Source organism: Taeniopygia guttata, chromosome 6 (genome assembly GCF_048771995.1).
Source record: "Taeniopygia guttata chromosome 6, bTaeGut7.mat, whole genome shotgun sequence".
NCBI classification, from domain to species: Eukaryota; Metazoa; Chordata; class Aves; order Passeriformes; family Estrildidae; genus Taeniopygia; species Taeniopygia guttata.
Genome location: NC_133031.1, coordinates 10,708,883 through 10,727,298, shown reverse-complemented (window position 1 = coordinate 10,727,298; position 18,416 = coordinate 10,708,883). Strand labels below are relative to the sequence as shown.

At 41.0% G+C, this 18,416-nt stretch overlaps 2 protein-coding genes and 1 long non-coding RNA gene across 9 annotated transcripts in view; 2 read left to right on the top strand and 1 right to left on the bottom strand.

Annotated features, from left to right (window-relative positions):
- The window catches only part of SHLD2 (shieldin complex subunit 2), a 34,710-nt gene extending 34,299 nt beyond the window's left edge, over nucleotides 1-411 (bottom strand). For 6 of the 7 annotated variants that reach the window (XM_072931430.1, XM_072931431.1, XM_072931428.1 and 3 more), the window contains exon 1: nucleotides 23-411. The gene's annotated coding sequence lies outside the window, so the exon portion shown is untranslated. Of the gene's footprint in view, nucleotides 1-20 lie in introns of all 7 variants that reach the window. The other variant, XM_072931434.1, reaches the window with a different exon arrangement.
- A 113-nt stretch (nucleotides 412-524) lies between these two features.
- The window catches only part of GLUD1 (glutamate dehydrogenase 1), a 28,874-nt gene continuing 10,982 nt past the window's right edge, over nucleotides 525-18,416 (top strand). Inside the window, exons 1-5 of the mRNA XM_030275835.4 lie at nucleotides 525-1,053; nucleotides 12,588-12,668; nucleotides 13,507-13,562; nucleotides 14,470-14,533; nucleotides 16,171-16,265. Of these exons, the coding sequence (XP_030131695.3) occupies nucleotides 618-1,053; nucleotides 12,588-12,668; nucleotides 13,507-13,562; nucleotides 14,470-14,533; nucleotides 16,171-16,265 (732 nt within the window). The 5' untranslated portion in view covers nucleotides 525-617. The remainder of the gene's footprint in view (nucleotides 1,054-12,587; nucleotides 12,669-13,506; nucleotides 13,563-14,469; nucleotides 14,534-16,170; nucleotides 16,266-18,416) is intronic.
- On the top strand, nucleotides 1,734-5,291 carry LOC140684474 (uncharacterized). The gene is made up of 2 exons (XR_012056790.1): nucleotides 1,734-4,452; nucleotides 4,576-5,291. It is a non-coding gene; the product is annotated as an uncharacterized lncRNA (long non-coding RNA).

The following is an 18,416-nucleotide window of genomic DNA, read 5'->3' as shown; positions in this document are numbered from 1 at the left end:
ATGCAAGCAGCCATGCTAACACCTTTACTCGAAGCCTGTGTCCCCTCTCGGCAGGGCAGTCACTTAGGCACACGAGGAAAGCCGGGTTCTCCCACAGGCGGCTCTCCCGTGGGCCGGAGCACTGCGCGTGACACGCCCTCAGCCGCACGCTACGCGCGCCGAGCGCGGCTCGTTTTTCACGCGGCTGCAGGGCGGCACATGAGGGCGGCTCGCACCGGGCTCTCCGCGGGCCGCAGCGCAGCCAGCTGGCGCGGGGCCGGGCCGGGCCTGGGCGGCGGCCGCGCTCCCGGCGGGGCGAGCGGCGGGCCCGGCCTGACGGGACGGGACGGGAAGGGAAGGAAGGAGAAGGGAAGGGGCGGCGCGGCGGGCGCGCACTGCGCACTCGCGGCCCGGCCCGGCCGCGCCCCCTCCCCTCCGCGAATCCCGCCGGGGGCGGCGCGGGGCGCGGGGCGCAGGCGCGCTCGGAGGGCGCGGAGAGCTCCCGCCCCCCGCGCGCCGCGGGCGCGCCGCCCCCCCTGCAGCCCGCGTTTAAAGGCGGCGGCGGCGGCGCCCGGCCCCCCGCCCCTCCCGTGACAGCGGCAGCACCGCTCCGCTCCTCGCTTCTGGCGGCCGCCGCCATGTACCGCTACCTGGGGGAGCTGCTGGCGTCCCGCCTGGCCGCCGGCTCGGTGCTGGCGGGCTCGGAGCCGGGCGGGCCGGCGGCGGCGGCGGCCGGGGGTGCAGCGGTGGCGGCGGCATGGGGCGGCGGCCGGTGTCCGCGGCGGCACTACTGCGAGGCGGCGAAGAAGGAGGACGACCCCAACTTCTTCAAGATGGTGGAGGGGTTCTTCGATCGCGGCGCCAGCATCGTGGAGGACAAGCTGGTGGAGGGGCTGCGCACCCGCGAGGGCATGGAGGAGCGGCGCCACCGCGTCCGCGGCATCCTCCGCATCATCAAGCCCTGCAACCATGTCCTCAGCGTTTCCTTCCCCATCAAGCGCGACAACGGCGAGTGGGAGGTGATCGAGGGCTACCGGGCGCAGCACAGCCAGCACCGCACGCCCTGCAAGGGAGGTGAGAGCCGCCGCTGCCGGGCCCGGGAGGGCCGGGCCGCCCCGCCCCGCCGTGCCCCCGGCCAGCCCCCCCGGCCCGCCGCGCCTGCTGCCCGCCCGGCCAGCGAGGGCCGGCGGCAGCTCGCCGTGCCACCCGCGATATCCGATACCCGGGGAAAGGCAGGCGCAGGGCTGTTCCTCCGCAGCCCTCCGCGCTCCGCTGTCCCGGCCCCGCGGGTGACCCTCGGGCCAGCCCCGCTGCCCGGTCTCACGGCCGCCGGTCGGGCCTTTGCCGCACCCACCGCCGGTCTGGCACTAGGCATGGCGAAGAGATCCCCCGGCTGGTTTTAACTCGATGTGACTCAGACCTCGAGAGTGTTTGTAGGGAAAGGGGGGAGCGCCGTGCCAGAAGTGCCTGCTCGAGTCGAGAGCTGGAGAAGCCACTGTCCCTTTACACTCAGCCGGCTGTGTGTTCTGGAAAACCTTGTACTCACCAGAAAACATCCGTAGAGAAAAACAAACAAGTTTTAATAACAAGTTAACTGTGTTTCCAGTTACCGGCTGGATACATAGTTAGATAAAAGTGATTTTTCTGGAAGTAGCTAGCTCTGGGTAGGTGAGACCAAAGACATGCCGAGGGACCGAGAGGGTGAATCCCACTGGAGCTGAGCAGAGCTGGGCTCTCATGGGATCCGCCGTGATCTCCGAGGAATCAGACTCCCATTTTAGTCTGGGATAGATGGCATTTCCTTGAAAAACAAATACAGATGTCCTTCAGCATAACTTACTCAAGAGTTCTGATCTTTGTGGACATTTGAGTATTGGAAACCATTTCAGGTCTGTGACTCAAACCAGAGCTTCTGTAGTCTGTAAACACATTTTTTTTCCCAGTGTACATCAGCTTTATAGCAAACAATGATGGTTACAGAAGCCAAGCAATTTCTTATAAATGAAGTAATATAACTTCAATACTAGATTAGGAAGGGTGTTCTTAGGTAAATGTGTTTGTGAGAATCAGTTCAGCTGGTATATATATGACATGAGGATATCTCTCTGCAGCACAAATACTATGTCATGTTAATGTGATTCCTAACATTCCAAAATCAAATATCTAGTGAGTGTTCTGTAACATGCTAAATTCTTACCCAAAAGAGGCTAACTCAACTTTTAGTTGTTTACTTGAAGTAAGATTTAGTATGAGACTTCAGCCAGGATGGGTGTGGCTGAAGTTTACTCTGTGAATCTACTGTTCTATGCCATTGCTATAATTTCTTTTAAAATACTGATGGATATCACACTGCTGTTGTATCACTGCTTTAGTTAAGTTACTCTTTGCTGCTGCTCACAAAATATCATTTGCTGTACAGCCTGCGTTACTCTTAAGATCCTGCTTGTATAAGAAAAAGCAGTCCAGTGGCAAATGAAGAAAGAAAATAATATTAATATATTATAGCTGCTGATATATCACATTAATACTGCTCATAAGTGAAGGAACTAATGTTTACACAACAAATAATTATAAAATGTGCTGTACATGAACAAACCCTGCCAACTGGGTGATTGGACACTGTCTGTTCTGATACCTACATTTCTAAATCCTCACCAGAATTTCTTGATTTTCGGTGGCATTTGTTATGCCTGTCTGCACTAGCACTGAAGCAAACACTGGAGTGCTTACAGGCAATTCAAAATGACAGCTAAAGAAAGTAGGAAGTCTCAGTAGTTTGTCCTTCTTGTGATGCTCCCCACCCCCTCTGAATTTAGGGAAGAAATTACAAATTATATTTCCTTTCCATTCTTAAGCACAGAGATCATTCATGGATTTCACCTTTTAGTGCTCTCTAGGAACTTGCTCACTATCAGGTGACAGATATGAATTGGTAGTAAATTTAAATGGGATGCATGATAAGCAAAGATCAATTGCTTGAAACCTGCTGTGAAAAAGATGTGAGGAAGTAAAAGATTTCTACTTAAATGACAAAGGAGTGGTAGAGATATTTCTGCATTTATAGTACATTTGATCCTGAAATGCACCAAAAACTTGAGCTTTTGTCCAAAAGGGATTTTTGAACTAGAATCCTAGTACAGCCTACAGGGATAAAAGCACCAAGTCCAATGAAACACAACTCCAAACTCCATGTAACAGTATGAAATGGGAAAACTTGCTGAAGTGTCTCACACACTGTGGACCCTAGAGTCCAATGCAGGTAATTTACACCATCAGGAAACAAGGGACATAAGGCCCCCTTTTAAAAAAAGGGATGAGTTCACAAGTGGAAGGCTTACAAAGGCATTAGGACACTTGCAAAGGCATTAGGAGGAACACGCTTTCTACATCTTTTCACATGCAGAATTGTGACCTTTAATGTTGTGCTTCCTGAAGAGTAAAATTTGGTAAAGGAAGGTTACCCATTCTGGGTTTTTTTTGGAGGGGGGTGTGTGTATTTGGTACTAAGAAAGAAATGGTGTTTAGTTACTGCTAGGTGATTTCTAGCAAGAGGGGATGCTTTGCCATTTCTGTTGTTCTTTCAAGGAGCATTGTGCTTTAAAAGTTCATCTCTTATATTCTTGATGTTTACATAAACTGAAGGATAAGATATGCTGGTTAGAGAGTATTAAATACTGTTCTGTATGCAGTTTAGACCAATGATCAAAGTACACTTTAAGATTCAGGTAGGAAATGTAGAAGTTCAAAAGGTTTTAGGTCTTTTAAAGGCTGTCCTCCTTTAATTGTTCCTAATTTTTTTTCAGTACATTCATACCAAAATACTTCAGTAGTGGTTGTATCTTACTTCTGTATGCCTTGCTGTTTATAAGGGCATTTACAGATTTAGCCATGAACTAATGAAGAATTTATACTGTAAATTAAATTTTAATATCTTGATTCAAATGCCCTAAACTTGGAGGCAGCTGAATTACTCAAAGAAAAAGAGTCTAAATAAACATTTTAATTATATACTCTTTAGCAGCACCTTCTTATTTCTACTAAACGTTTGTAGTTAACAGTATAAGATTTAGATGATGTTCCTTCTGTCAGAGGTATCTTCCATTTCTTTGCCTGCTCATTCTCTTCTGGAGTGAAACCTCAATCGCCATTTAGTGGTCCAGCTCAAATGTGAAAACTGCCAGGCTCTAAATGCGAGGTTTATCTTTATAAATCTCACATGTGCATGTAAATGATACCTGCTGGTATAAACCAGCAGTTCCTTGACTAGTAGTCAGTCCATCAATACCTCCTCTGTGCTGGCTTCTCTTTTGTCTGCAAAGTAGAAATACCTCAGTATAGTAGAGTGAATGCCATGAGAGGGCTGCTTTGAAACTACAGCTCCTGAGTGGATGGATAACTGTAGCCTGATACAGCTGCACGAGGACATCCAAGACCAGTCTTATATTTTTTGTATAGGCTAACTTCCACACATTGGTGAGAAACTTGACTGTAGAAGTACAATACTCCTGACACCCTGTTTCTAACAATCAAAAGCCTTGTTAATAAAAATAGGAAGTTATTTAAAACCTTTTCCTACTTTACTGTCTCCCCTCAAAGCACAAGAATGTAAGAACAAGTCAGCTTGGTTGTGTTGGACGTAGCTGTCACTACATAGCAGTGCAAGTGATTCTTCATCGGGTGAAGAAAAGTGCTTTTCTGGAAAAGAAGCATGAGGTACTGAAACATGCTTTTCAGTTTACAACTTTTGGTGGTTTTCCACCTTATTGAGAGAACCCAGAAATAACACTTTGTGTTGAATCTTGTGATGCTTACCTACTTAATTGTTGTAGAAGTTAATCCTTAATTCTGCTTTGGGTGTTGCAAACTTTTGCAAGTTGAGAAGGTGGTGATTCTTTTTCTTAGCAGTGCTTCTCTGCTGTACTTTAGGAATCTTTAGAGAATGGTCATGAATATCCCCATTTAAATGGTAGGTCTTGCAGTATGTCCAGCATGCAAATCCAGGTTTTAAGGACTCAATTTTCTGCAATGTAACTGTTTACTAGAAAAGAAAAATCAGTTAGATGCCTCCTCATGCCACTGAGAATATGGAATAAGCAGTTTTCTTGTGTGTTGGAATTCAGGTTGCTTATGCTCCAAATGTATTTATACAACTGGAGTGATGCTGCCTGGTAGGTGAAGAAATGCTGTGGGTCACATCACTCTTTCCTTTGCTGATGTGGTGACTTGCATGCCAGTGGCCAGTACTAACAGGAAACCACAACTGCTCTTGTTCACTGCACTGACAGCTGCCTAAAGAAGTAAAACAAACCAAATAGGGTACAGGAAATGAGATGTCTGAATACAGATGACTTTGTTGGAAAGTATTCTAGTAGTTCCTACTTAAGATAATAAATTCATCTTAATAATTTCATCAGGTTTTGTGAAAGGTGTAGAACTGGTTAAGCTACTTTTTATGTGGTTGCTGATGGCTATTTATCATTAATTGGTCAGTTTTAGAAAACAAAATGAACTTACTGAATTTTTACCTGCTGGGTAGTATGGAAGTGATTCTTTGTTTGTTAGGCAGCATTTACTATGGGAATAATGCTGTTAAGTGGTTTCAAATCTTTTTCAAGCCTTTCCATGTAAACCAACTGTCCAACAGGTCTGTTATAAATGAAACCAAATGAATCAGAGCTGGAAACAGCCTAACTTGTTTGTGCTCACCTAGATTGCTGTAACCAAGTCCCAGCTGCTTCCTCAGTTCAGAAAGGCTTTAAAGCCATCCTAGTTCTGGACTAGACTTAGTATAACTTTCATGTACAGAGGAATTTGGAAAGCTCTGTCAGACATTACTTCTGAGTTCACTCTTTTATGTGAAGACAAATGAGTCTTACTTTATTTGTTCAGTTGATTTGGAGGTGAATGAATTTGATTTCCTGTGTGGTGCTGCCTTGGCTGGTTAGTGGAAGGAGCTATTCTGCACTACAAAACTTTCCTGTTGTCTGGTCTTGGCTGCATTTATTGTGCCTGTCAGGAATTATCCTTCTCACTTGGCTCATGAGTTCATATTAATGAGTTTCTTACTGCATAAAGTGACTTTTACTTGTGCCAGCCTTGCTGCAGTTTTCCAATTGCAGAGTTCCAAGGCTGGCACTGATCTCAGTGCCTAGTCACAAAATACTCTGTTGCAGAACTGTTGTGGTTAAAACAGTTACATACCTGATGGAGACCTTGCAAAAGAAAAACCTGTACGTGCAGGACTTGGATCAGTACATGTGCTGTCTCAACATTATTTATTCCTTTTCTAAGAGGGTAAGAAGTAGTGCTGTAAGGTATCTTGGAACCAGCAGAGCTGTTTATCTTGGAGTTGAATTAGTGGCTTTGATTTTTTTAAATCATGCATGGGTGAAAGTTAAGATCTTGTGCTTTTGGCCCGAGTAAGACCTGGAAATGTATCCTATGGACCACGCAACAGATGGAACTATAACATGGACCATCTGTAGCCTGAAATAAACCTTGGAAACTGATCTAACTCCAAAGGAGTGGGAGAGTTTTTTGGGGAAGAAGGTAATTAGCCTAATTATCTAAAACTGGAAAAGACCTCTAAGATTTGAGTCCAACCTTTGACCAATTTTGATAGGTTTCTATTCTTTTAGTGTAGCTTATCTAACTTCACTATTAGTGCAACAGTGCATATACATTTAAATTGCAAATTAAAAAATAAGGACTGTGTGTCTTGTCTTTTACTGTCTTTTAATATGCTAGTTGTAATATGAACCATATCAGGATTTTGGTTTTACCTTTGATGTTCTTGTAATAGGCTAGGCCTTGTTCTTTTGGCTGTGAATCTTTTTAGTCTCAGCTTTTTCATATAATCAGCTCATATCATTGCTGCAGTAGCCAGCTTTGTCCTTGATCTTAAATAGTTGTTTTCCCTTGCTACTGTTGTTGGCTCTTTGTCTATTTATAGAGAGATCATACCTCTCTCAGCATTGGGCTTTCTGCACAAACATGTGCTGGGCAGAGGAATCTCCTGTGTGATAGTCTCCCTCTTGTTCTCTGGGAGATCCTAGCAAATACTTCTTTGTCGCATGAATTGCAACAGCTCCATCTTGTTAGAAATTAAGACTTAGGAAGAGCATGGAATTTGCCTGCCTCATGTCAGCACTGTGGTGGCTTCTTGTTTTGTGGCTCCTGTGGTATTTGGACCAGCCAGGGCCAGCTTGTGTGTTGTTTCCACCCTCTGCACACACCCCCCTGCACGTGGTAATAATAATAATATCTCTTTGGAAGCAGTTAACTGTATCTCCTGTTTCTGTCCTTGTTACTACAGTGTTGAGTGCACTTTAATGAGTGACCTAATCCTTTAGGTGGGGCTGAGGGGGTTCTGTAGGTGAGAGACTTTACTTCATACCCAGATTCCAAGTGCATAAATTCATGTCCTATTTGCTTGCCTGGCAGTGCACTAGATTTGCTGTATTCACATTTAAAACACCAAGTCTTGTCAATGCACCAGAGGTAGTTTTTGAATAGAGAAAATTCTTGGCTTTTCTCAGCATGGATTGAAATAAACATATATGTTTAAGCATATTTCAAGTGCAGCTTATTAAAAACATACAATAAGTGGTATATTGAAGTATTCTGTCTGGCTGAGTACATTATGGTCACTTTATACATACTGGTGCTTAAAGCAGAACAGTGGGGTGTCTCTATACTGGAATGTCTGTCCTGGACCAGCTTTGTAGCTAGCTAGAGCTGTGTAGGAAGAGATAAATATTTTTATCTCCTCCCTTGGCAGTTAGTGAATTGAATTTAGGAATTAGTAGTTCTTGTTGCTGATTGGTGTACAGTGTTCTTGTTTTCCAGTACTGAATTACTCATCTTGCTTTGTTAGGTTTATCTGGAATTTCTTTGTCTTCAATAATTACAAATTGGTCACTGAGCTGTTTACCACACTTTCCAAATGGTTAAATAAGGCTCAGCAGTTTCCTTCTTGGGAAGGTTGGATTGTTTTTCTCAGTCCAGAAAAAATGTGTGTGTTCTGAAATAGTTTAATTGCTTGGATAATAAGTCCCTACTGAGTTAAGGGTCAGTGAATACTGATTTTGATGGTAGTACAATCACAACTGCACTTGTTTACTACCCAAACATGAAAATATACATAATCCAGAGTTAAAACATTAAGGAACTAAGGCATTGCATTAAGTGCTGGGACTGATTTATGGATTTTGCAGAATCTGTAGGTGAGCATCTATACTGAAGCTCTTTCAGACTTAGACTCAAGCCTTTGGACAGGGTCAGGCAAGCTGCTAACCCACAGAGCTGCTGCAGAATCCAGTGTTGTTAAGTGGGAAATTAGCATGCCTGTAGTCAGTCCTAGGAACTTCCAGAGGAGATCACGACATGTGTGTTGCCAAATGCTGTATGGGTAGTGTAGGACAGCTGCTGCTCTGGAAGGTTTCTTTTGATGAGCAAGCACTTTGCAAATAGAGATGAGCGGAACAAATGCACCATATTAACAGGAATTGTCATCTGTAAAGGACCCAAATTACTTCCAAAGTTCACAAGAACATGACAACCAGAAGAAAACACTGAAGTCAAAGCAGGACAAAACCCTTGGTTAGCTATTAATAATTTAGGCTGAGATGCAAATGTGTTCCAGGTTCTGGGGAACTTGAGAGACTTACTAAGATTTACAAGATATTTTGAACAGGAGGAGTAGTTTGCCTAGTGTTTTGCTTTGAACTGTTGCTATGGCAACTGTTTAGGGTTTTTTTTGAGACTTTGACTACCTCCTGGTCGTTAGTAGCGAGGGCACATGTAGGTACTACCATTTAGGATCACTGCACAAGAAAATAGTGACATGAACTTCCCTAAATAGATTTGTAGGCGTACTAGAAAGGCAGTTGTCATCCTTGAAAAGTTGGTGATTCTCTACACCACATTTTCTAAGGAAGCATAATAAACATGCTTATCACAGAACATACTGAAATCTTTACAATGTAAAATCTAGTAGGATGTAACTAATTTTCTTGGAAATCAAGGTCTTTGTTATGTGTACGTTAGTACACGCCTTGCTACAAAATGATAAAATGATAACTAACTGCTGTTACTATAGAATCCAAAGTAGCCTTGCTGATAAAGACTACTTTGATGTGAAGAGGGAACTGAGTGAAGTACAATATCTCCATGATAGAGATCATTAAAAAGAAGTTTTAAAAGCATAGACACTGCTGTGTAGTGATAAAGCCTTCTCTTTATACTGATCAATACTAAAAAATTAAATTAAAACATTTCCTCATTTAGAAGCCTTTGTGCACAGAAAAACAAAGTTACTCTTAGCATACTGTTTAACTTCTTGGGGCGTGGTAAGGAAAGAGAATTCTCAACTGGAACAAGAATTCATATGTTTTCCAGTGAAAAGTATTTTCCATGGCCATGAGTCATACTGTAACTTGAGGCTTTCTTCAAACTATTTTTTGTAGTTTGCTGTAAAAGGCACGAGTTTCCAGAGGTTTACTGAATGGGACTTGCTAGAGTTTAAAAAAATTGTAATCTTGCTACCTAACAGTGACTTTGTGTGCTGTTATGTGGTGAGAATAAAAAAACCCCAAAAAACCAAACCCAGTATTTTATCTGTGCGTATGATCCATTTTTAGACTTAGGCTATTGAATACATAGTAACACTGCCAAAAGAGTCACACAAATGCGTGGCAATACTCCTGCCAAATTAGGAAGCTGTCAAACTAAATTTCAATTATGTCCAAATAGAATAGAAATTAAGTAGGTCTTTTATCTTTGTGCATCTGCTTGCAGAAGGAATGTACAGCATTCTCAGATGCCCACATCTCATCATTTGTAACAGCTTAGCACTAATAACTTCCCTGTCAAGAGGTGGCCCCCTGTAATTACAATTCCTGAAAAACAGTAACTGGCTGAATTGTGAAAAGAAATGAAATGTTAGTCCATCTTAAATGTTACGTGTTCCTGCCAGGGAAGGGAAAAATTCATCACATCTGTCATAAAACTTGGGTTCACATCCTGAACTTCACCTAATAAAAGATTTTACCACGTAAACTAGAGAAGAGTGGCCAGTAAAGTCAGCACAACTCTCAGAATTGACTGGTCTTCCACTTACGAAGATAAAGCCAGCAGTCAAGCCATTTTAATTTCAACTGTTTAAAAGCCTGGAAAAGGAGTTAAACCTTATTCAGAAGTATGAAGTTGTCCAGAAAAGAACAGTTTTGACCTCAAGTCCAAAAGTTTTCTGTGTTTTGGTATGTGTACATGGCTGACAGATAGGCAGCTCAGTTGAAGGCCTGTCAGTACTTTGTTAGTTTTGGAATTTTCTTATTTACTTATTTGCCTTCATATGAAAACATTTATTACGTCAACGTTTGTAGTAATCCTTGACGGGAATACATGGAACCAGAGATCTAACTGTTCTACATGCACTGGAGTGACTTTGTGCACTAGCACTCTAGTTAAAGTGCTGCTTGTTTACCTCTTCAGATCCTGTCTTCTGTATGATTTGCAGCAGAGGCTTCCCTCTCTTTTTGTATTTTGCCTCTCTCTTTAAACTGTTCAAGATAACTATCCCAAAGTATTTAGTCTCCTTGCTGCTTTTCATATATCAATAAACAACATTTTGTGTGCCTGCAGGAGTACATTTATAGCAAAACTGCTTTGTATACACAGCTTGGAAGTTTGAATATGTATATGGGTTGAATAAATACACAGTGATCTAGTTCAGCTGGGGGTGGAGGGGCAGAGTTCACTTTTGGCCAACATAGGCTGTCACTCCAAACTTGGCTGGTTTGAGCAATACTCAGATGAGACCTGTCCCCAGATACCTGCTCAACCAAGAGGGAATGGATTCCCCAGGCAGGACAGTCAGTGCCATAGGTAGTGCTCATTCTTGCTCAGAGCTTGACAGAAAGATAACCGCTCTGCTGAAGGATCAGAGTAAGACATATTAAAAAAAAACCCAACACATTTATGTTCTAACATTGACTGGTCTTTTGGGCTCTGATAGATTCTACTTAAATTTTGAGTATTACTTCCCATGAGAAGGTTATTGAAAGCTCAGACTAACTCCTTGCAGCTATCTAAGTCAGAAACTAGTTTGCTTTTGGAGACCACCCTTCCCCCATATACACAATAAATTTAAATTCTGTTCTGCAGAGGCATGGTACTTTCTTTTACTGATTGAACTCACATAAGAAAACAGCACTTGGCCCACAGCTTTATTTGAGCAGCACTTAGTTCCTTTGAAACTGGGATTGTTTCCAGAGCATTCAGGAATGGCTTTCTTAGCAGCACAGTGCTTTAGTTTGGATAATGTATGCTGGCCTTTTTTCACTCCTGAGAACCTGAATATGGTCTTCTCTTTACATAATAGGAAATTTGTGGTGCCATGTTCTGGCATCTAAAGGACACTCTGTGCCTGCTACAAACAACCGTGCAATTTGGCAGAACCTACAGCCAAAGATTTGGGGAGTAAAGATGGGAATAATAAATTATTCATGGCTTTGTTGTATGCTTGGTTAAGTAGGAGAAGCTTGGATAGAAACAAACATACAGCTGTATGTTGGTTGTGGCCATATGACTTTGGGCACATATTGATCTTACACATCATATTTAAGCTCCTCTAGTTCTCTGTATCTGCCCTGTCAGTTTGGTTAAATATTTCCTACTCTGTAGCTACCTTCACATACATGCATCTTAACTCTGAGTTCCATCAATTTATTGGATTTTTCCATTTTTCAGAAGACTGGTTAAGAATCAGGCAGGTGAAAGATCTCCTAACTTTGTGTAACCATATTTCACTCAGCTTTGAGCTGCCTTGAATGCTAGGCTCACCCATTGTGCATCTGAGCTGCTGCCAGCACACAGCAAATTGAATTTGCATTTGTACCATGTGTCAGTACACACTTGCAGCCCTGCTGAGTGACTTGGAGCAGGGAATGCAGGTGTGGGCTGGCTTCCATGTGGGTGTGGGATGGGTGGCCTGGTCTCACGAGCTTGCTGGTGTAGGACTGTTCCCTCAAAACATTTTGAAAAAATTCGTACCAGCAGCGTGGCTTGTTGCTTTTTGTTTTGTGGCTGTGCCTAGCAGCCAGGGCCTTAAAGCCAAGGCTTAGAACTTAACAGGAGCTTGTATTATTCCATCAAAAAGATGGAGTAATATAACCTATACTGTTATATTCAGGAACAAAGTTAATCTTGTATATACAATGAATGAAGTCCAAAGCTAAAGATCTTTGGAATGCTAAAGAGCTTTATCAGCCTCACGAAAACTCTGCTCTTAGCTACCTGTCATCTTGATTCATCTTCATCACAAGGAATATTCACTTTTTTCCCTAAGGCTGAGTGCTGCCATTAAGCTACTTCATAGCAAATTACTGAAGTAGTGAATTTCTGCTACATAAAAGATAGACATTTAAGTAGGGGAACAGGGTCTTGGTTTTTACCTCTTAGAGTAAATAAGTTGATAAACAACCTACTTGCATGTTAAAGTTTGAAGTTTATAAAGTGCATTAAAGTGTGGAATTACTCTTCCCAATTTATAAACATTTACAAAGGTATTTAGTGAATTTCTATTTTTTCTCATGTGTCTTTTGCAGGTATTCGTTATAGTATGGATGTTAGTGTGGATGAAGTGAAAGCCTTAGCATCTCTCATGACGTACAAATGTGCTGTGGTTGGTAAGTGTTCATTTTTCAAGCAAGATTTCAATCTTCAGTTTCAATCAGTACTGATGTAATTATATAGAAAAACCAAACATGTAAAGGATTAAAATGAATTTCAGACATTAATCTCTAACTTAAATCTGTAGCAAGGTAGGAAAAATCCATAGTAACCAATAATACATATTCCCTCTGCTGTTCCTGAAAATACTTTCATAAGGTTGGTTGCATTTTCATTTGAAAAGTCCAAATTCTGCTAACTGCCCTTTCCCACAGAAGGTACTACATCTTGAACTCAAATTCAAGTATGACAAACTTGGATTAGTAGGGGACTAATTTTAGGGGGAACAGATGGAGGCTGTAAATGATTCAGGCAGGGGAGCTGTGGAGAGCAAAGGATGAAATTCCTTTATGGGTTATAAAGAAGTATAACTTGTACACAGCTACTAAATTGTAGAGGAGTTTGGAGAGAATCTACATATTATGTGTAAGAAAAATAGAATACTTTCCCAATGTATATAGATGTTCTTAGGATTCCCAATGTAAAATTTTTGAGCTAAACCAGTAAATATAAGAGGTAAAACTTATTATTTCTAAAGTGTCAAGTACAATAGATATTTAAGCATAGAAAATTTAAATAATGAACTTTTGACTTTTAAAGACCATTTTCAAAGTGCCTTGAAAGATCTCTCGTTTTTATGAGTACCTAGATGAGGTTATAACTTACACTTCAGAAGCTATAAACACAGCAAAACCAAAATCACCACTAAAATCAAAGATATAATTACACATCTTTCTTGTGTGTTCTGCCTTTATTGTTGAAAAAGTAAAATTCTTTTCCTTTGCATTCTTGTAGATGTGCCATTTGGTGGGGCAAAGGCTGGTGTCAAGATCAATCCCAAGAACTACACAGTAAGCTTAATCATAGATACAAATTTGGGTATCTGCAATACTGAAGCCAGCCAGTTAAAAAAGCTCTTTTTAACTTTTAAATGCTTTTAAAAAAAGCATTACTGACCACCTAAAACCTCCTGCCACTTCTGCCTCTGTAAAGACTGAATGTAGCCTGTGCATGCAATTGGTAGGAAAAGAATTTTTTAAAGGTCTGTGTTTCAGAGGTGGAATACTTCAATTACTTAATTTATTATCTTTTTTCTGAAAATCAGGAGACTACAAATAATTTGGAACTTGGAAATTTTTTTAAAGTTGATACTGTTAATAAAAGCTTAAGTTACTCTTCAAAAAAAAAGTTAATGTTTTTGTTTATTTTGACTAATAGTTTTATGCTCCATTAAACCATTCTATGCAGTGTTCCAGTGTGAATAATAACTAACTTGGCTTATAAAAGGTTTACTGCAGCCTTGCTTTCTTGCCCTAATTGAAACAACTTGTACAGAAAGGAATACTAGAATACATAACAGATAATCTAAGCTCAAAGCTCCTGTAAGGATTTGTGTCAAGTCATTTGGCTGTGTTGATTACACAACTGGCAGGGCCAGCTCTTGCTGTCGCTGGTTGTAAATTGCTCACACAGGATATCAGATTTGTTTGCTGTAAATCTCTGCTGTGGGCACAGGTGGCTCTTCCTGTGCCATGCTCCCAAGTTGTTATGGATCAGAATGTACAGAAAGAAAGCCCAATGTTTCTTGTGCTGCCTGAATACCAACGGTCTGCTAGGGAGTGGCATATAAATTATATAAATTATGAATCATCCTTTCTTCTAGAAGAAGAGGGCGTTGGCTTATGCTTGGGCTAGGTTTGAGCAAATACTCATAAGCACTAATGATTTCTTCTGATATTTATTGCATTTCCTCTATAGGACAATGAATTGGAAAAGATCACAAGAAGGTTTACCATGGAGCTGGCAAAAAAGGGCTTTATTGGTATGTTGGGCAGCTTTACTATTCAAATTTAGGAATCTGATTTATTGTGCATCGGCAGTGCCCGTTAGATGATATCCTTAAATAACAGTATTTTTGAGAGCTGTAAACAATTTGGATATAACTTTCAGCAAGAACCACAAAGAAATGAGTCATTGCATCCTGGTGCATTTTAAAGGGAACTGTCTTAACTTTTTCTGGTGGCTGTTCTGCTATGAGAAGCCAAAAAGCTGAGTTCATGGTATCTAAAATTAATCACATTTCTCAGAGTTAGATCATGAAATGGTGACCATATTTGTTGCAGTTTTAATCTGTAATATCAAGCTCTTCACTGTTACCGTTTCCTGTAGTCTCAGTTGAGGCTTTTGGCAGGTATCTGAGGAAAGAGAGGAAGGAAATAGAAGATCCACCCCAGCAAAAGTTGATGGCTTCACCCATGGCAACCAGAGGCTGCAAGGGAAGCGTAGGCAAGAAGCATAAGAGCCTGTTGTAACAGAACCTCAGCTTCTGTAATGTCAGTAGGGGCTTCATTCACACTCAGCCCTGAGCTGTTCTGGTAGCTTTGCTGTCTGGAGTTGCTGTCTGGACTCTCCTCTGCAGAAAGCCAACTATTACCAGCTCAACTTTTCATTGAAGAGAGCAGCTTTACCCAGAGAAGGTTCTTACTCAAATGAATAATGAGGCATGTAACTAGTTAAAGGTCTGTCATGTATTCCTGATATCTAACTGCCTTGGGAATGTCTATCCCTTTATCTGCATTTCCTTGCTCTTCAGCCAGAGTGTTTGTTGCTCGTCCAGACAGAGCATTTATCATCTAAATTAAGCTGCTTTATAAGCACTTACTGATGTTACACATGACTATGGTTTTACTATAAACAATGTAAGCTATAGTGATAAGCAGTTCTGTGACAATTAAAATGGTTTGATAAAATTATCTTCCTTCTTGGCTCTCTGGTTGTTGCTACACAACTTTCACAAACTTTTTAAGAATACTTAGAAAAAAATGTTGCAGCAAAGTTGCATATAATATCCTGATTAGCAAGTTTCTATGATCTTAAATAGTCTGGGGACATACTCTTTTTAGCTATCTACAGAAGCCAGATTTTTTTTTTTAACAGATGTGTGAGACTTCTTTTAAAGGTTTATTTCATCAAGAAAGAGAAAGGAAACCTTTCCTGAAGTAAGCAGTAAAATTAAATGCATGTGCTACAGTGCAATGACTAGGTACAGCCTACCTTCAATATTTAAACTCACCCAGGAACAGAAAGGAAATTCTTATGCAGAAGAATCCAATCAATATCACATTATATAGAAATCACACCCAGATAGCACCCTCCCTGCAAAATAATCCAAACCACAAATGATGCCTTATCTTGCTCTTCTTTTTGACGAAGTGGCCTTCACCTTTTATCAGATGGCTTATGTAAAGGTTGGGGGTTTGATTAATATTGTAGAAAGGTGTGATACAGCATCTAAAACTGCACTGAATCCAGAAGAATGTGTTGCTTGCATAATAAACTGAGGATTAAACAGGAAAACAGTTCTTCTCTGCCAAGGCCTGCACAGTTCCCAAGGGAATAATGATTGACAATAACTATCTGTGTTTGATCCTTAAGAGCTGTTTTCACTGTTGCCAACAGGACCTGGTGTGGATGTGCCTGCTCCTGATATGAGCACGGGGGAGAGGGAGATGTCCTGGATTGCTGACACCTATGCCAGTACCATAGGACACTATGTAAGTCTTGAGCAGAGGCTTTTGAGCAGAAAAGCTGCCTAATCATACCAATTTGTTTACTTATTGGATCTAAAAATATTCTTGCAAACTGTGACAACCTCAGTGGTGTGAGGATTTTAGGGTACAGCAAAGGAAAAATAGCTTTAAGGATAATATTCTTACACGAGCCTTAAAAGAAGTTTCTCTGATACAATACTGATTGCAACTGTTCAACAAAATAAAATACTATGTTTTTAAAGGTATATAGTCTAAAATTGGTTTCCATTTCTATAATTTTCCTCTGTTTTTCATTGGTACTGTATTTACTAATATAAAGTTGTTAACTGATAACTGAATTTATAAGTTTTATTAAATACATGCTGATGGTTTCATTCATTCAAGAGACCATGCAAATTGAATTCACACTATTGGTATAACTTAAAACTCAAAGTTTTAAGACTCTGCAATCTCCTAGAAGTAATAAATTTCATTGTGGACTTCAGCAAATTCTTCAAAGTGTAAAGCAAAAGGACACTGACATAATTTATAACCTAGGAGGCAATACAAAACATTTAAAGTTTTTAAAAATTACTTTTTAATGCTAGCCCTTGGTTTGGTCTTTGTCCTTGTGTCAGTAGGGTTATTTGCACCTGTTAACCAAACAGGCCTGTTCAAGGAAAAGTGTATTTTGGACAACTTATTTGTCAGTAGCTGTGTATTAGTGTGTTAATATGCTATTCTATTGCATGTTTGCCTATCCCAGCTCCTCCTTCCTTGTGCTTAGTGCAGTCCCTTCCAGCAGCTCCCCCAGGCACTGCAGGGTGTGTGCCTGGGGCATTAGTGCCCCCCACCACCTGCCTGGCTGTCCTCAGGCATCTCCTGGCACGAGACTTGTCTGAGGCCTTGCACAGTAGGAGGTGGAGTGGCACAGGTTATTCTAAGTCTGAAATACAGTCTGAAGTATCTTACAGAAGAAAAAAAGGAATGCTTCAGGATCAGCTGTGGCATGCTGATTAGTTGTGTTAAGTCACTTTTGCACAAAGCTCTCTGTTAGGGATATCGCTGTAAAACATTATTTGCTTTTTGCTATTCACATAGGTAAATATTTCAATTAAAACTAGATATCTGATAAAATGCCAAAATTATGGCTTCCGAAGGACTTCAACATGCAGGGTGGCAACTAGTTCCCTCAGTCAGAACTTAAAATTCCACCTTAGAGCAAAACTACTGCCTCAAAGCACTGAGTTCTAACATTTAAGTCATCACACTAAAATGTGTATTTCACTGTGATACAACAGCACGGTGTTATTGAGAGTGACAAGAGAATCACAGCAAGTGACCTGCTTTAAGATTTGCTGTATTGAAGAGTTCTCAGCTTTATATAAAAGCTCAATTTTTTTAGCAATTAAACTAAACCCTGATAGAGAAGTTTTCAAATGGATTAATTTCTTATTTTTACCACTTTATAAGCTCACATTATTTTGTAGTCCTACACATTCTTATGATTCAATGACAGTAGAACAAAAAATAACTACTTAGGATTAAAGCTGGAATTACTCTACAACAGCTTCTTTTTAGACCCCCTCTGTATGGCAGTATCCTATTGAAAAATAAAAAAACCTGAGAGGATTCAGGAACACTTTTCTGCAAAGTTAATTACAAAATGGAAATTTTGTAATTAAATTTTAATTACAAAATGGAAATAAGGGGTGGGGGAGAATGTTAGTTTCCTTAATTTTGTTGGGTTGCTTGTTTGTACTTGAGAGAGTGGTAGCCACAATGGAACTCCAGAGCTTGTGGTAAATGACCAGGTAATGGAGAAGGAAAGAGAGAATTCTGACAAGGCTATAAAAAGGGGAATAATCCATCAAAAACAGTTTCTACAGGAAGATGTTTCAGATAACTATCTGGTTAGGACACCAAGAGCAAAACTAAAGGTGATTAAGGAATACTAAAAAGATTAAAGTGACCATGGGGGGAAAAGGGAAGGGAACTAAGAACAGAAAATGAGCAACGAACAAAAGTGAAACAAGGCATAATTCCAAACAGAGATGGAAGCTGTGCAAGGGACTACATTCAGTGAAGTGGAAAGATAACTGTGGTGAGAGGGATCTGTCTCAGATACAGACCTGATGGCCCTGTGCTCGCACACTGCACACAGCTGTGTTCAGG